Raw genomic sequence first — 17,710 nt, 5'->3', positions numbered from 1 at the left:
TTGTCCGTCCATGAATAAAAGTCCCAGTTCATAATTACCATAAATGGTAATGAGACCCCATAATATATCATTTAAAACTAATATATACAAGTGGGACCCATATTCCACTAACTTTCTTCCACCCACTTTTCTTAACATTTCGTAAAACCCGCGCTATTTAGAAATGGGACTCTTAATCGTAGATGGAGGGAGTAAAGTAAAAGAGAAGGAGAAAAAGGTTACCATAAAAGATATGGACTATTTGTATGGGACGGACGAAAAAGGAAATATAACATATTTCTATGGGACGGAGAGAGTATAAATTTAAAAGTTACTTCTTCCGTCTATGAAAAATAGTCCAATTTTGTCAGTTTGAGATGTCCACAAAAAATAGTCTCATTTTTAACAATAGAATGTTTTTCTCTCATACTTTGCCCATTTTTTCCTCTCTCCCATACTTTACTAATTTTTTCTCTATATTTCTCTTATTTTACCTATTTTTTCTCGTTCTTTCTTACATTACTATTTTTTATTAAAAACCCGTGCAATCAATCAATGAAACTATTTTTTGTAGACGGAAGAGAGTATATAGCATGCTTTAGAATTCATCAATGCTAATTACTCCCTCCGTCCCACATTTGGAGTCACTTATTGTTATGGCTCGGGTTTTAAGAAAGAGTTGAAGTGTGTAATAAATGAAGTGAGATGGTGGAGTGTATAATAAATGAAGTGAGATGGTAGAGTGTGTAATAAATGAAGTGAGATGGTAAAGTTGGTTGAAGTGGGTCCCTTTTGACTTTTGGTTTTTGTTTTGATTTATTTTAATGTAGATAATGACATTTTGATGTAATTTTGATGAAGAATGAGGTAAAATTGTATGACCAAATATGGAAAATTCTAAAAGTGACTCTTAAACTGGGACGAATTTTTATGGCAAAAAATGACTCCTAATCTGAGACGGAGGGAGTATAATATTAAATTCTAACAATATTTGTGGATGACAAGATATGAATCCATTATTAATAAAGTAGGAATGAGAAAGGGGGAAAAATTGATAAATTTACATAAATAAAAATGAAATTATTTTTGTGCTAAAATCAAAATAATATAATGAGACAATTTTATTTTTCTCAGCAAGGAGTATTTGTTTTCATTTTCATTATCATTATCATTATCATCATCATTACCATTACCATGACTAAAGAGAACGTGGACCTGTCTGAAGGGATATAAAGTGCAATAATAGAGGGATGAACTATGTAGCATGATATTCCGTCCACGTTTTTTTAGATCCTTCATTAATTCTACAGTGGTAACTGTCACATATTATTCAAGACTCCCCGACTTAAAAAAGTGAATAAAGAAAATATCCATTTGCACAATTTACAACTGCTTACTTTATATAGAAAAACGGCTGTGGTCGGTTTGTCGGTATGATTACAACATTTCTCCTCTTATAACGAAAAGTCCATTGACATCTACAAGAAATCATCAATTTTAAAAATATAAACATAACAAATTAAATTAATATTTTTGGATATGATGATAATATAAAGAGATAGAGATATGGATTAGCGATAAAATAGTGGAGTCCAATGTCATTAGCCACTGTTGCCATAAAACAGACTGAATGCTCCACTACAAAACTTCCACCAAGGGTACGTTCGGTATTTCACTATACACGCGCGTATTTCCGTCCACTCTCTTCACTCTATATAAACTTTGTCACTTTGTCGACTATTTTATCAAACTCTTCTGCATATTCAAACAACCTAAATTTTCAGCTAACATATTACGTAAATTGTTTAAGTGAGAGAAAGCTTCCTGTCTCTGCAAAACCAACTCGATCATATCCAATATATAAAGTGAGTTGGCTTTCACGCTTCTTTATTATTTATACGAACTGTTCTAACTGTTTTTTTTTTTTTAATTTAGACTCCCTAGTTCCTGAAATTTTGTCACATTTTACTATTTTTCATTTCACTTTTTACTATTTTTGGTAGTAGACCTCACCTTCCACTAACTTATTTTCACTCACATTTTATTATAAAAAACTAATACTTTAAAAGTGGACCCATACCCTACCAACTTATTCAATCATCTTTCCATTACCTTTCTTAAAACTTGAGATTGTGACAAAACTTGGGGGATGGAGGGAGTATTTTTTTCCCACTGTGTCACTTATGCTACTATTTTAATCCATATTCCAATTTCTTACGACGAATAAAACATTAGTTGATTATATTCCATTTGTCCGCCATTAAAATTTTATTTTCTATTTTTTCATTTTTCGTTCATCCGCTAATAAATATCTCATTTCACTTATATTTGATAAGTGGACCATACATTCCACTAACTCATTCCGCTCATATTTTATTATAGAATCAATATATAAAAGTAGATCTTACACTCCACTTACTCATTTCACTTTTCAAATTTCTATAATCCGTGTCGGTCAGATATGAGTCATTTAATCATGAATGAATGGAGTATATAAAGTTGGATTTGTTTCCAACTTTAATCGTACTTGTATTGCTAATATATGGAAATATTAAAATTTGAATCAATTAATTACGGAAAATTGTATCCTGCGCATTGTAGTAGTCCACTTATCGTGTCACATCACATATGATAATATCTCTTCAATAATGCATGTATACCACAAATACAATTTCCCTAAATTTTCGTAATTTCTCTATTGTCGAATTTGATCTTGTATAAGTCTGAGTTCATTCATATCACTTTCGCTCATTACTTCCCATCGACACAAATTCCCCACATTCCAATTCTAAATTCATTGAATCTTGAGTTTTCTATTCAGTTCCGTTATTGTATTTTTTACTTTAGTCTTTAAATTATTTTTAAAATAGCTTTCCTTTTTCATTATCTTTCTTCACCTTTCAGTTGATCACCGGCGTCAAAAATAGAAATAGATCAATAAAAGTAAAAAAGGTTATACATTAAAACTGACAAATTTGTCGTCACTTTAAGAATATGTACCATGATACAGTCGGATTCTTAATTCTCTTTTTATACGTACAGTATGATAAATAATGATATTCTCCTCTCCCTCTTTTTCCCATGTTTCTATTTTAAGGAATATGAGATACAAAGAAGAAGAATAAAATGTGATAAAAGATTTGTATCATCTTTTATGTTTTGATATGATAAATTTGCAATACATCATGGTAGAATTTTTTTTTAATTTTTGAAGAAAATGTTGGAGAAAATGCAAGAAAGAGTAGAGGTTGAGGAGGTTGTGGAAGAATTCGAGTTATTAACAAAGGATGCAGGGAGAGTTCAGAGGGAAACGCTGAAGAAAATCTTGGAGCAAAATGGTGCAACTGAGTATCTCTCTCAATGGGGTCTCAACGGAAGAACTGATCCAGACACCTACAAGGCTTGTGTCCCCGTCGTCACTCATGCCGATATCGAGCCCTATATTCGACGGATTGCCGATGCCGGAATCCTCCATAACTCATCCATCATCACCGCCAAACCCATCCCCGCCATGTCCTTGAGGTTTGTATTTTGTTCATTTGAATACTTATGTTTATTTGCTAAAATTCTACTCCTACATTTGTCCACCAAAAATAATTTCAATACGAGAAATAAAATAGATAAATTAAGAGAGAGAGAGAAATATTGTATGTGAAATATTTTGATTGAGTGAAAAATGGGCCGGGATCACCTCATTAGAATGAGAAATACTAGTAGACTAATTTGGTGAAAGAACCAAAAAATGTAAAACTAGAACTACCTCTTCACAGAAAATAATTCCATCCATCGTCTTTTCATCTGTCCGTTCAACATTTTCCCATCTTTGTCCACCTACCAAATTTAGTCCCATATTAGCTACAATTTTTTACTCACCTTTTATTTTTCTCTCTTCTACTTGATTTACATTTTATCTTTTTACTTAATCCACTTACTACAAAAAAACTTACTAACTTTTAAGGATACAAAAATAGAGACGCAATTACTTGGATTTTTAAAAATAACTATAATTTATTATGCAACAGAAAGCGTCACTATGTTGATGGCAATTTATCTTAATCTTTTACTTTTTAAGACGCTTCTATTTGTATCCTCTAATTTTAGTTAGGTTACTAAGGTGGTATTCGGTTTCCATGATAAAATAATACCAAGATATAATCTAAGATTGAGTTGTGAGATTATTTTAGTCATAGGGGATTAGCTATGACTATTTATCTCATGATTATCCATCTAGGATTGAGTTGTGAGAATGAATCTCATGAACCAAACACACTATATATTTAACCCCGAATACAATCTTGCAAACCGAACACCCCTAATGATACTTTATGAAGCGTTGAAGTTATAATTAGACACACAAATTAGCGTTTTTTATAGTATTAAAAAGTGTCCTTATCTGACTTTTTTGTTATATTGACTCTGTCTACTCATCTTTCATTCTTTTCTAGTTTTCTATTAATACTCGTGTGATCTATAAATGTAATTATTTTTGGTGCATGAATCGAGTATTTTTCATGGATGATGGAGGTAGTATTAATTTAATTAAAGTTTCACATATTGAATCGGCCGTAGATGGTTAGTACAATTATAGTACTATATTACACGTGACAGAATCTTGATTTGGATTCCTAATGTTTAATGCTCAACTGCATGCTTAGACTTAAATCATAAACTTTTATGTAGATCTGTTATGAATAGAAGATGTGTTCTAACTTTTCACAAATCTTAAGAAATCGTTTGATCTTTTAAAGACATTGATTATGTTTTTGCAGTTCGGGCACTACTCAAGGGAAGCCAAAGTACCTACCATTCAACGATGATTTGGTCGAGAACACAGTGCAAGTTTATAAGACCTCGTTTGCCTTCAGAAACAGGTAATCAAATTCAAAAAACATTACTACCATCTTTTCCAAAACTGATAAAAATTCCTCCCAAACAGAGAATACCCAATCGACAACGGAAAAGCGCTCCAATTCATCTACAGCAGCAAGCAATTCACCACCAAAGGCGGCCTCCGAGCCGGCACCGCCACCACTCACCTCTTCAGCAGCCCCGATTTCAAACAGACGCTGCGCGCAACGCAGCGCCCGTGCTGCAGCCCGGACGAAGTCATCTTCGGCGGCAACTACCATCACTCCTTATACTGCCACCTCCTCTGCGGCCTCCTCTACCGCGACCACATCCAGCTCATCTCCTCCACCTTCGCCCACAGCATCGTCCACGCCTTCCGCACCTTCGAGCACATCTGGCCCCACCTCGTCGCCGACATCCGGCGCGGCTCCCTAAGCAGCCGCATCACCTCCGCCCCGATCCAATCCGCCATGGCGAAGCTCCTCCTCAAGCCCGACCCTAATCTCGCCGACGCCATCCACCAAAAATGCCTAACCCTCAGCAATTGGTACGGATTGATCCCGGCGCTGTTCCCTAATGCGAAGTATATCTACGGCATCATGACCGGCTCCATGGAGCCCTACATCAACAAACTGAGGCACTACGCGGGAGAAATTCCATTAGTCAGCGCCGATTACGGAGCTTCTGAGGGTTGGATCGGAGTGAACGTCAACCCTAAATCACCGCCGGAGGAGGCGACATTTGCGGTGGTTCCGAACGTCGGCTATTTCGAATTCATCCCGTTGGATTCAGGCGGAGAAGCGGTGGGGCTGACAGAGGTGGAGATCGGGAAGGAGTACGAGGTGGTGACAACGAGCTTCGCGGGATTGTACCGTTACAAGCTGGGCGACGTGGTGAGGGTGGAGGGATTCCGCAACGGGACTCCGGAGGTGAGATTCGTGTGCCGGAGGAACGTGGTGCTGAGCATAAACTTGGACAAGAACACGGAGAGGGATCTGCAGGTGAGATGCAATTATTTGCATTGAAAATTTTTAAAAATAACAACAATTTAGAATGCAAAAGAAAGCGGTTCAGACAAATTACTACTTAATTCTTTAGTCTTTTAGGACACTTTCATTGCGTCGTCTAATTTTAGTTGAGACGCTTTTGTTATTTTTAGAAACACAAATTAAAAAATGTACTTAACGATTTTTTTGCTGCAGGTGTCAGTGGAGGCGGCAGCTAAGGTGGCGGCAGCGGAGAAGGTGGAGGTGGTGGACTACACGAGCTGTGTGGAGGCGTCAGCAGAGCCAGCGAGGTACGTGGTGTTCTGGGAGATGAGCGGAGGGGCGAGCGACGAGGTGGTGGAGGAGTGTTGCAATTGCTTGGATCGGTCGTTCGTGGACGCGGGGTATGTGAGCATGAGGAGGATAAATGGGATTGGGGCGCTGGAGCTGAGGATATTGAAGAGGGGAACGTTCCAGAAGGTTATGGATCACTTTGTGGGAATGGGAGGAGCGGTCAGCCAGTTCAAGACGCCGCGTTGCGTTGGCCCTGCTAATGGGAAGCTCATGCAGATATTGGCTGCCAATGTTGTCAAGACTTGTTTCAGCACTGCCTATTGATTTTCACTTACAGTATGTGTGCATGTGTTACTATAATTACTCCTTGTTAAATTGTGTTTGTGTTCGTAGATGTATGTCATGTCATGGTCACCCTACAAGTTTAAAATAAGTTTCACCTTTCAAATTAAAATTGTTTAGACGCATGCCTATGTTTTGGGAGGCTAAAATCCCATGTAGGTTCATATGGGTACTCAAAACTGTTCTCTTCTTTTACAAATGGCTGAGAATGCAGTCCATCATCGTCGCTTCTAGCACTAAATTGTTGCATACATAGGCATTATGATATTTATCAGCCTCCCTTGGGGCATACCTAATTTTATTGTTAACACTTGCAAGGTACATATTTTTTTTTTAATTATTTTTAATTATGTATCAAGTAGGGTACTATGTGATAAATTGTTTTATTTCTTAAAGAAATAAAACTTGGTTGGCCAAAATTATGTAGACTGGAAATGTAACTTAGATAAGATTCTCATCGTCGAAACTTAAAGTTTGTACTCATCGATTCATGTTCTCCAGCGACGGAACTAGCTTAGGCCAAGTGACCGCTCCAACAGGGGCTTGGCCGGCACCGGACCTTGCTACCATATACGTCCTCCGAAGTATTGTGAATTTGTCTCTGAAATGAAAATTTAAAGATGAAGAAGAAGGGGCTTGTAATTTTAGGGAAGTGTGAGAAATTGAAAAAGTAAATTAGAGGAAACAGTCTATAACAGAGGCTATATAAAAACTAGTGGATCATTTGTTCAAACTAGTATTATCACCCGTGCTATGCACGAGTCATATAATTTTCTCGTACTAATTACGTCAATGAAAATAAGAACTGGTATCATTGAGTAAAGTTTAAATATAAAAAATAGTACTATATAATAACATTTGATTTGATAAATAAAACAATATTTCAAATAATTAAATATAAGGTTAGAGAAAAACAAATATCGATTAGTATACTTTAGAATATCTAAAGCAAATATAACAATCATACTTCAATAACATAATAAAACATAATCTATACAAATTAATCACAGCTTATAATATTCAAATAAAAAAAATTCATAAGTGAAAGAACAAAAGGACAAATATACTACATGAATTGTAACGCCCCACTTTTTCAAACCCTAATTTTCGGGTTATAAAATTTTTGCATTAAATGCCTTAAATGCTATGATATGTGGATTATTTGATGAGTAATTAATTGCATAGTGTCTTTGTGACCTAATTGCGTATGAGAATTGAGATTGAGTTGAATAGTCAACTTGTTGAAATGTTGACGTGGCTATTGAATAGTCAAAGATGGAAAAATATGACGTGGCGTTGAAAGGTCAATGCGTTGAGAAAAAGAAGAGAAAGTGAAGAAATGATTGATTGAGTGTGAATATTTGATACGGAGAAATATAATTGTAGGCGAATTATTTTCCTAAGGGATGAGTGAGAATTAAATAGGAGTATTATTTTAAATGTGTGGAAATTTTCGGCCATCATGATTATTGGAGAAGAAATCCTATTTTTCTTGGATTTAATTATTTGATTGGGATAATTATCCAAATTAAATCCAAAGTCCATATACTCTATAAATCCTACATGGAATTTTCGAACCACCACTTTGATTTTCCCATGAGATTTTCGAAAATCTCATATATTGGAGAAGAGGGAATTATTTATTTATTTGATCTCTTATTTATTCTATTCCATGAATAAATACAAATATGCTAGAATATCTTACCATATCTTGTCATATCTAAGAAGATATTGCCATATCCTAATTAAATTAGGATTTGAATTTATTCCTTGTTGGAAGAGGAACAATACACGCCACTTTTGATATATATATTGGGGAGATTTAATTATTTTTCTTGATCCGTGATATATTATTCTACTCCGTGAAATATTTGAATTTAAATCATAGGCTAAGTTAATAGCCTAGAATTCGAAATTCTCTCCTAACCATCCTACAAATTTTCGGCCTCTACAACCAACAAATCTCTCCATATCTTCCAAATCTTGATTTATTCAATTATTGGATATTATTATTTGGCACTCTATAAATAAGAGAGAGACCCTAACCCTAGAGATCAAGAAACCGGCGCCTCCCACTCCTCATAAATTTCGAAAATCTCTCCCCCACTCTCTCCATATTTTCTTCAACTTTTCTACAAGATTTCTTCATCAATTGAGAAGAATTCAAGTGAAATTCAAGAGATTATTGAAGAATCAAGACTAATTCCTTGTTTCCACCGTTCGTTCTTTTGGAAAAAGGTACTTTAATTATTGATCTCCTCTTCTTCTACCGATTAATCGGTGTTCTTGAGTCCACATGCATTTAGATTGAGTGAAGGGGAAATAAATTGATGAAATTGGGATGCATGGATGTGTGTGTGTGTATGTGACCGAGAGTGTGTGTGTGTGTGCACGCCTCGGGAGGCGTGCACATGTGTTGTGATCGTGTGCGTGTGTTGTGTGTGTGGAACACTCATGCGTGACACGAGTTATCGGTGAATTTTGGAGTGGTTATTTGAATAAAAACGATATGATAATCATACTTTGATTTTGAGTGATGATTTTGAAAATAATCGATGGGAAAAAGGGAAATATGGGAGACATGCATGATTTGAGATCAATGATTGAAACTGATTTGTGATACGCCTAATTTAAAGGTGATACTTCGCGCTCTCAGCGTGATAAACGAGGAGAAGAGAATACTTTCGAGATAAGCCGACGAGGTGGGCTTTCTTTTAAAATAAGGACATTGTCCTAAACTGATATTGATGAGAATGAAATATGTGTTATCATGCCTTGATTTGTTTTGTCGTGCCTATCCCTCGTGGCTATGCCACTATTGATTTAATCGAATTCGGATCCTCGTAGAGCCGCAAACTCTACTTGGGTTAGTGTACACCAATGTTAGACCGAGTGCTGGCGTACGGGTCGGCCGGTCTAGTGACCTGGATTGCGGCCGCATTCCTTGTCATGTAGAATGAGGATATGGTAAACGTCGATGAGAAAAATGGTTGCGCGACCGTGATATTTGAGAAAGAATATATTTTGGTGCCTCGGGTCTTTCTAAAGTTAAAACCCCGATGGACACTTGAAAATGGCATGATAACTATAATTGTGATAAAACTGTTTTCGGCATGAGTCCACTGAGTATGTTTATAGTACTCAGCCCTGCATGTGTTTTCCCTATGTGCAGGTTGAGCGGTGGCGAGCGGGCGGCGGTGTTGAGTAGGAAATAATAAGATGATCTGTTGGTACTTAAAGTGTCGTTGTGTCTCCATACATAGCCTCACTTCTCTCTTGATCGCTTCCGCTATAATTTATGAAAAATTGTTATCTTTTGGTTGGGATGAATACTTTTATTTCGTGGGAATATTTTGGATATGAAACAGTTGGAATTATTTTGGAAACTCTGATGAGCATTTATTGCGATAGCCTTTTTGGTTGGATTTCTTTGCTAAGGCATTATTCTTCTTCTTCTTATTTGTTCATTAAATGCTTTGGTTAAATCCCTTTTTTTTTAAATGGAACCCTAGCCTATGATCTTTGATGCATTTAAGTCCGCCTAGTTAACGATCGCCGCATTTATTATACCCTAGATGGGCGGGTCGTTACAGTTGGTATCAGAGCGATCGTTCTTTCCGCTCTGGACCCAAGAGTCTTGTTGAATTAGAAATCTGAAATTTGTGTAAATTGATTAATTGATAATCGTCGAAGGCTCAACACCGCAACTCGTCTCCGCTCAACCACGATGAATGAGGTAACAAGTATCTCTTGAATATTGATTTGAATTATGAAATATTGGAAGTTGAAGCGAATGGGAGTTGTTGATATATTTGGATATTTGTGATGGAGTATAAAATGATGATTATGCATGCATGCGAAATTGCAAAATGTGATTATGCAAAACAAATGATAAATGTTGTTATGCAAGTGATTATATGTTGAGACTGTTATGAGTTGAACGAATAAAACTCTATGAAAATTCTATATGATTTGTGATTTGCGTGATATGTGATGAACGACATCTATGAGAATGAACTTGAGCACGCTGCTATACATAGTTGTAAGTCGTGTCGTGAATGAAAATTTTGTGATAATATCGAACTTGGAGGCATCAAACGCCGAATACGAGGCGAGCGACTTATGAGAACGAATTGCGAAGCGTTGAAACGCGAAAATATATATATATATACACACCTTTTGGCACGGAAAGGAAATTCCGTTATTTCTTGATATGATATTATCTTCACACCTCCGTCGTTCGACGCATACACATATATATATATATATCCATCGTACTCTCAGCATCAGTTGAAATCTTATACACTATTGATATTTTCTTCGATCCTTGTTCTGATGCTGAGATTTCTTTTGTAGATGCCTAATCATTATTACGCACCGATGCGCGACCGTTACGCAAAGAACAAGGTTTTCCCTGTCGAAACCTACCAAGAGTTTGAGTGGGATGGAAAGTCCTTTCTCCTAACCTACGTCACTGAATTCTACGATCGCTGGATGGATGCATACGCGTATGGAGGAGTTACCCATCACGCGGGGATCTCGAGATTGATCCACACTCTGCCGAGTCCTTGGAGCGAATGGACTGCCCAAGCTGCATTGCCATATACATGGTTCAGTCCGCCGGAGTATAAGCCTCGAGGCGATATAATCGGCTTGATAGGAGTGCTACTCCCAGCCATGGCAGCTGCAAGGGATGGACCGCCGCTTAGTCCCCCACCGCACAAGTATCCGCCGGGACAGGCCCGCCGATGGAGGTATCGTCGCGATAAGGAGCCGCATGTTGATCGTGTTCCCAATAGGCCAAGACTTAAGGCTAATGCAGCTAACCCTTTGATTATCCATGGAAACGTGGAGGACATGCGTGCGATCACTCCGCCGCCCCCGGATGTTGGTGAATATGGCGAGAATGAGGGACCGGACGAGGAAGGACCCGCTTTGGAAATGGATGAGGATGATGACCCCGAGGAGGATATGAACGATATCGACTAGGATTGATAGTCGTGGAATATTTGTTTTGGCTTTCCCCATGTTTTTGGATTGACTTGTCGATTTTTTTCTACCTTATGATTTTGCTACTCTTTCGTTTTTCTGCACTTGATACTAAGACCTCTATGAGGCAACGTTTTTGATTTATATGCCATGGGGAGATATTATTTTTGATGCAATAGATTGCCTTTCGTACATGGTACAAACTATCTATCACTATGTTATCATGCCATCGCATCATGCCTCTTGTCGCACCACCATTTTTGAATACCTTATGGCGCCCTGTACTCGCCACTTAAATTGTACGACTGCTTCTTAAGTGCAATTGCCTTGATGATATGGAACATTGATCTTTGATAACCTTGACGCAGCCGATTTTTGGTAACAATGTTGATTGACACTACTCTTTGCAATCCGTCTACGTGACGAACTTTTGATATCTTGTGCTTGGCCATATACTCTAAAACAATTGACCCATGAACCTTGTTATTCAACTATACCACGTGACTATTGTTAGAATCATGGGAATGTTTTGTGTTGATAAATCAGAATGCCACCAAGACGCCACCGAGAACCAACTCCTCAAACGGAGGAAGAGGACAGCGTGTCACAACCCATCCCGCATCCTCCGCCTCCGCCGCCTCCGGTCGATCGAGAAATCGTGAAACTATTCTTAGAGCAAAAGCCACCTGTGTTTGACGGATTGGGAGAACCGGCCAAGGCTGAATCTTGGATCCGGGCAATAGAGCGCATCTTCGCGATTTTGAGATGCAACGATAGAGAACGCATGAGTTGTGTGACCCATCAGCTGACTGAGGCAGCCGACTTTTGGTGGGATACTAGAACGAAGACTATGCCACGAGACCAAGTAGAGGCGATGACGTGGGAAGGTTTCAAGACGGAAATATACAACAAGTATGTGCCGAAGAGCTATCGAAAAGCAAAGGCATCGGAGTTCCACAATCTGACTCAAGGACGCATGACGGTGACCGAGTACGATCGAGCGCTCAACAGCATGACCCGGTACGCCCCCGATCAAGTCGACACCGATGAGAAGCTATCCGACAAGTTCCGTGAGGGACTGAAACCCGAGATAAGAATGTCGTTGGCCAGCCGAGGGAGACTCCCCTACACCGAAGCGTTAGCACTTGCGCTAGATATTGAGGCAGCAATGCCTAAGGAGAAAGCTAAGGAGAACACTACTTCGTCTTTACCCCCACCGCACTACTCCAGAGAGAAACGGAAGTGGGATGAGCCTAGAGCTTCGCACGATGGAAAACGGCACCAGTCGAGCCAACATCGGTCCCAGTACGAAGGAGGGCAGCGTACGTCTAGCCAGAGAGGAGACTACCGACCGAGGGCACCACAATGCAATGTGTGCTCTAAGTACCATTTTGGAGAATGCCGATATCAGAATGTGATCAAGTGCTACACTTGTGGAGGAAACGGTCACTTCTCTAGGGAGTGTCCAAACAACAAAGTAAGATCTGGGTCGAGACAGAACGATCAGGGATCCCGTCAACAAGCGAGGACACCGCCGAATGAATCGGGAGGAAATCGCGACTCATCGTCGCGGCAACAACAACCTCACCGCCCCAGACTTCCTCCCCAAGCTAGAGCGTTCGCGCTGGAACAGAAAAAGCCGAAGAAGGAACAAGAAGATCGTGGAAAAGGAAATTTGACAGGTATGGGCGAAATTCTCAACACCCCTGTTGTTGTGTTGTTTGTGTTAGGTTTGGTATACTGAAAAGCATGTTTCGAGCAAGTTTCGCTCGAATAGAATCTTGCTTGTATACGTAAAGTGCAAGGGGCACCAAACCCCATCAGTTTGACACGGGCGCGTCGCACTCGTTTATATCTGAATTATGTGTGCGCACTTTGAGCTTGCCTACTAGCAAATCTGAACATAGAATGATGGTGTCCTCACCAGTAGGAGGAATGATAGAAAATATCTAGAACGTGCTCGAACATAGAAATTGTTATGGGAGAAATTAAGATAGTTGCTCATGACTTACGAGTCATAAAAATGGAGGATATCGATATAATCTTGGGAATGGACTGGCTGACAACGAACTTTGCGACGATTCGTTGTAAGGAGAGGCAGATATCTCTACAAGCTCCGGGAAGCGAACCCACCATATACCATGGGATCTCGACGAATCGGCGAACCGCCATCATATCCGCGCTTCAAGCGACCGCAATGATGAAAAAAGGGCGAACTGCCTATCTTGTCTACCTCCATGGAGAGGAGAAGAACGAAAAGAAGATGGAAGATGTTGCTGTCGTGCAAGAATTTCCCGACGTTTTTCCCGGATTCTGCGCGACAAGCCAGAAGAGCCACGTGAGGCACGTGCTCGTCGTGTCTCTCCCGGCAAACATCAGATTCAGCGAGGTGTCCTTGAGGAAGTCCTCAGACCATCCGTGGACCCGATCTTCTTCTCTCTGTAAACACGCTCGAATGCTCTGAGCATAGAGCCGCCGCCGCCGCCTCTAATGTGCGGGTAGATGAACTCAGTAAAAGCTTTGGAACATTCGAGAAGCTTCCTTTCGGAGCCGACCTTCAGCAGTCTCAGAAGGTTCCACACACCCCGCGGGGTGACGTGGTTACCTGGACCACCGCCAGATCGACAATTGGAGTTCACGATTGACCTTGAACCGGGAGCCGCACCCGTATCAAAGGCACCATATCGAATGGCGCCAAAAGAGTTGGAGGAATTAAAGATACAACTCCAAGAACTCATGGACTTAGGTTTCATTAGACCTAGTGTCTCGCCGTGGGGCGCACCAGTACTTTTCGTAAAGAAGAAGGACGGATCAATGAGGATGTGCATCGATTATAGGGAGCTAAACAAGTTGACCCTAAAGAACAAGTATCCACTGCCAAGGATAGACGACTTGTTTGACCAACTGCGAGGAGCAGGAGTCTTTTCAAAGATGGACTTGAGGTCCGGATATCACCAGCTACGAGTTCGAAGGGAGGATATACCCAAGACTGCGTTTCGCACAAGATATGGCCACTACGAGTTTGTGGTGATGCCGTTTGGATTGACGAATGCCCCAGCGGTGTTCATGGATTTGATGAATCGAATATTCCATCCGTACTTGGATAAATTCGTTTTAGTCTTCATAGATGACGTGCTAGTCTACTCAAGGAACGAGAAGGAGCATGAGGAGCACCTACGAATCACGTTGGAGACGTTGAGGACCGAGAAGTTATACGCCAAATTCAGCAAGTGTGAATTCTGGCTAAAGGAAGTGAATTTTCTAGGACACATTGTGTCGGCAGAAGGAATCCGAGTGGACCCCGCCAAGGTTGAGGCGGTACAACGATGGAAGTCGCCTTCAACACCAAACGAAATTCGGAGTTTCCTAGGATTGGCAGGATACTACCGAAGATTCATTGAAGGATTCTCTAAGATAGCGAGACCAATGACGCAACAACTTAAGAAGGGAGTCAAAGTGAATTGGACCCCAGAGTGTGAAACAAGCTTTCAACTGTTGAAGGAAAAGTTGACAACCGCGCCAGTGTTAGCTGTGCCCGAATCTGGAGTGAATTACGTAGTCTACACCGATGCTTCGAAGGTTGGACTAGGATGCGTATTGATGCAAAATAATAAAGTGATCGCCTACGCGTCACGACAATTAAGACCACACGAGTTGAATTACCCAACGCACGATTTGGAGTTAGCAGCAGTGGTACATGCCCTAAAGATTTGGAGGCATCATCTCTACGGAGTTAGATGTGAAATCTTTACGGACCACAAGAGCTTAAAGTATTTCTTCGAGCAGAGAGACTTGAATATGCGACAACGAAGATGGCTCGAACTAGTGAAGGACTACGATTGTGGCATTAACTACCACCCCGGCAAAGCAAATGTAGTGGCAGATGCTTTGAGCCGCAGAGATCATTCGCAAATAGCTACCTTTCTAACGGAAGAGGAGAGCTTGATAAGAGAATTTAGCAAAATGCGATTAGAAGTGATAAGAGCACCCGAAACAGTGGAAGAGCGAATTGCCACTTTGGTGGTTAAACCAGATCTGAAAACGAGAATCGTTGCAGCGCAACGGATGGATGCGGAACTAGAAGAAATCCGAATTGAAGTGAGAACCGGTGAATCCGGAAAATTTAGTGAGGAGTCCGACAACGCCCTCACCTTTGAAGGAAGGTTGTGCGTGCCAAACAACGAAGAACTTAAGAACGAGATCATGAGCGAAGCTCATGAAACTCCATACACTGCCCACCCTGGAAGCACGAAGATGTACCAAGACTTGAAAAAGTCCTTTTGGTGGAATGGCATGAAGAGAGATATCGCGGCATTTGTGGAACGTTGCTTAGCCTGCCAACAGGTGAAGGCATTACATCAACGACCACATGGAAAATTACAACCATTGGAGATACCCGAGTGGAAATGGGAGCACATCGCCATGGATTTTGTGACGGCTTTGCCGAAGACCCTAAATGGGAACACCGCAATCTGGGTGATTATAGATCGACTTACGAAGAGTGCGCATTTCATACCGATTCCGGTAACTCATGGATCGAGCAAGCTGGCTCGGATTTACATAAAGGAGATCGTGCGATTGCACGGAGTTCCAGTGACAATTACGTCCGATCGTGACCCGAAGTTCACATCGAAATTTTGGATTAGTCTACAGCGCGAGCTTGGAACGCGATTGAATTTTAGCACGGCGTTTCACCCGCAATCCGATGGGCAATCCGAGAGGACGATCCAAACTCTCGAGGATATGTTGAGAGCCGTGATACTCGACCGCGGTGGAAGTTGGGAGACCGTACTACCGCTAATTGAATTTGCTTACAATAACAGCTTCCAAGCAACAATCAACATGGCGCCATATGAAGCCTTATACGGAAGAAAATGTAGATCGCCGCTCTACTGGGATGAAGTTGGAGAGCGACGGGTGCTAGGACCCGATGCGGTCGAAGAAATGGTTGAAGTTGTTCGACAAATTCGTGTGAGAATAAAGGAAGCCCAGGACAGACAAAAGTCATACGCTGACGTCCGACGAACTGACTTACAGTTTCGAGCCGGTGATAAAGTTTTTCTTAAAGTGTCCCCGTCGAAAGGGATAACACGTTTTGGTGTTAAAGGAAAATTGAAACCACGTTTTATCGGGCCTTACGAAATTCTAGAAGGAATAGGACCCGTAGCCTATCGATTGGCGCTACCGCCAAGTCTTGGAAACGTGCACAACGTCTTTCACGTATCGCAGTTGCGAAAATATGTGTTCGATCCGAAGCACGTGATTCACTACGAAGAAGTCGCGTTGAATTCCGACTTGAGCTACGAAGAGAGACCCCAAATGATCTTGGACCGAAAGGTTCAGAATTTGAGAAATAAATCCATTGCTAGTGTGAAAGTGCTATGGAGGAACCACGAATATGAAGAAGCCACGTGGGAGCTTGAAGACAAGATGAAGGAACTGTACCCGGAACTTTTTCCATGAGGTACCAAATTTCGGGACGAAATTTCTTTTAAGGGTGGTGGAATGTAACGCCCCACTTTTTCAAACCCTAATTTTCGGGTTATAAAATTTTTGCATTAAATGCCTTAAATGCTATGATATGTGGATTATTTGATGAGTAATTAATTGCATAGTGTCTTTGTGACCTAATTGCGTATGAGAATTGAGATTGAGTTGAATAGTCAACTTGTTGAAATGTTGACGTGGCTATTGAATAGTCAAAGATGGGAAAATATGACGTGGCCGTTGAAAGGTCAATGCGTTGAGAAAAAGAAGAGAAAGTGAAGAAATGATTGATTGGGTGTGAATATTTGATGCGGAGAAATATAATTGTGGGTGAATTATTTTCCTAAGGGATGAGTGAGAATTAAATAGGAGTATTATTTTAAATGTGTGGAAATTTTCGGCCATCATGATTATTGGAGAAGAAATCCTATTTTTCTTGGATTTAATTATTTGATTGGGATAATTATCCAAATTAAATCCAAAGTCCAAATACTCTATAAATCCTACATGGAATTTTCGAACCACCACTTTGATTTTCCCATGAGATTTTCGAAAATCTCATATATTGGAGAAGAGGGAATTATTTATTTATTTGATCTCTTATTTATTCTATTCCATGAATAAATACAAATATGCTAGAATATCTTACCATATCTTGTCATATCTAAGAAGATATTGTCATATCCTAATTAAATTAGGATTTGAATTCTTTCTAAAGTTAAAACCCCGATGGATACTTGAAAATGGCATGATAACTATAATTGTGATAAAACTGTTTTCGGCAT

The 17,710-nt window shown here is 40.0% G+C and overlaps 1 protein-coding gene across 2 annotated transcripts; it reads left to right on the top strand.

Moving 5' to 3' along the window:
* The first annotated feature begins 1,735 nt into the window (after positions 1-1,735).
* Positions 1,736-6,685, top strand: LOC125189969 (jasmonoyl--L-amino acid synthetase JAR6-like). 2 transcript variants are annotated; one of them, XM_048087253.1, is made up of 5 exons: positions 1,736-1,844; positions 3,194-3,501; positions 4,749-4,850; positions 4,916-5,828; positions 6,030-6,685. In XM_048087253.1, the coding sequence occupies exons 2-5, from the start codon at positions 3,197-3,199 to the stop codon at positions 6,429-6,431; spliced, it is 1,722 nt and encodes a 573-aa protein (XP_047943210.1). In that variant the 5' UTR covers positions 1,736-1,844; positions 3,194-3,196; the 3' UTR covers positions 6,432-6,685. The 2 variants fall into 2 exon arrangements, with proteins under 2 accessions (XP_047943210.1, XP_047943158.1); XM_048087201.1 differs by lacking the exon at positions 1,736-1,844 and having other exon boundaries at positions 2,745-3,501.
* Positions 6,686-17,710: the final 11,025 nt, after the last annotated feature.

Source organism: Salvia hispanica, chromosome 1 (genome assembly GCF_023119035.1).
Source record: "Salvia hispanica cultivar TCC Black 2014 chromosome 1, UniMelb_Shisp_WGS_1.0, whole genome shotgun sequence".
Classification (NCBI taxonomy): Eukaryota; Viridiplantae; Streptophyta; class Magnoliopsida; order Lamiales; family Lamiaceae; genus Salvia; species Salvia hispanica.
The sequence above is the reverse complement of the archived record's forward strand: the minus strand, read 5'-3'. Positions and strand labels throughout refer to the sequence as shown.

Coding starts and splice junctions, on each gene's coding strand:
- LOC125189969 (XM_048087253.1), top strand. CDS start 3,197: ATGTTGGAGAAAATGCAAGAAAGAGTAGAGGTTGAGGAGGTTGTGGAA. Junction 3,502..4,748: donor ATCCCCGCCATGTCCTTGAG/GTTTGTATTTTG, acceptor ATGTTTTTGCAG/TTCGGGCACTACTCAAGGGA. Junction 5,829..6,029: donor ACACGGAGAGGGATCTGCAG/GTGAGATGCAAT, acceptor TTTTTGCTGCAG/GTGTCAGTGGAGGCGGCAGC.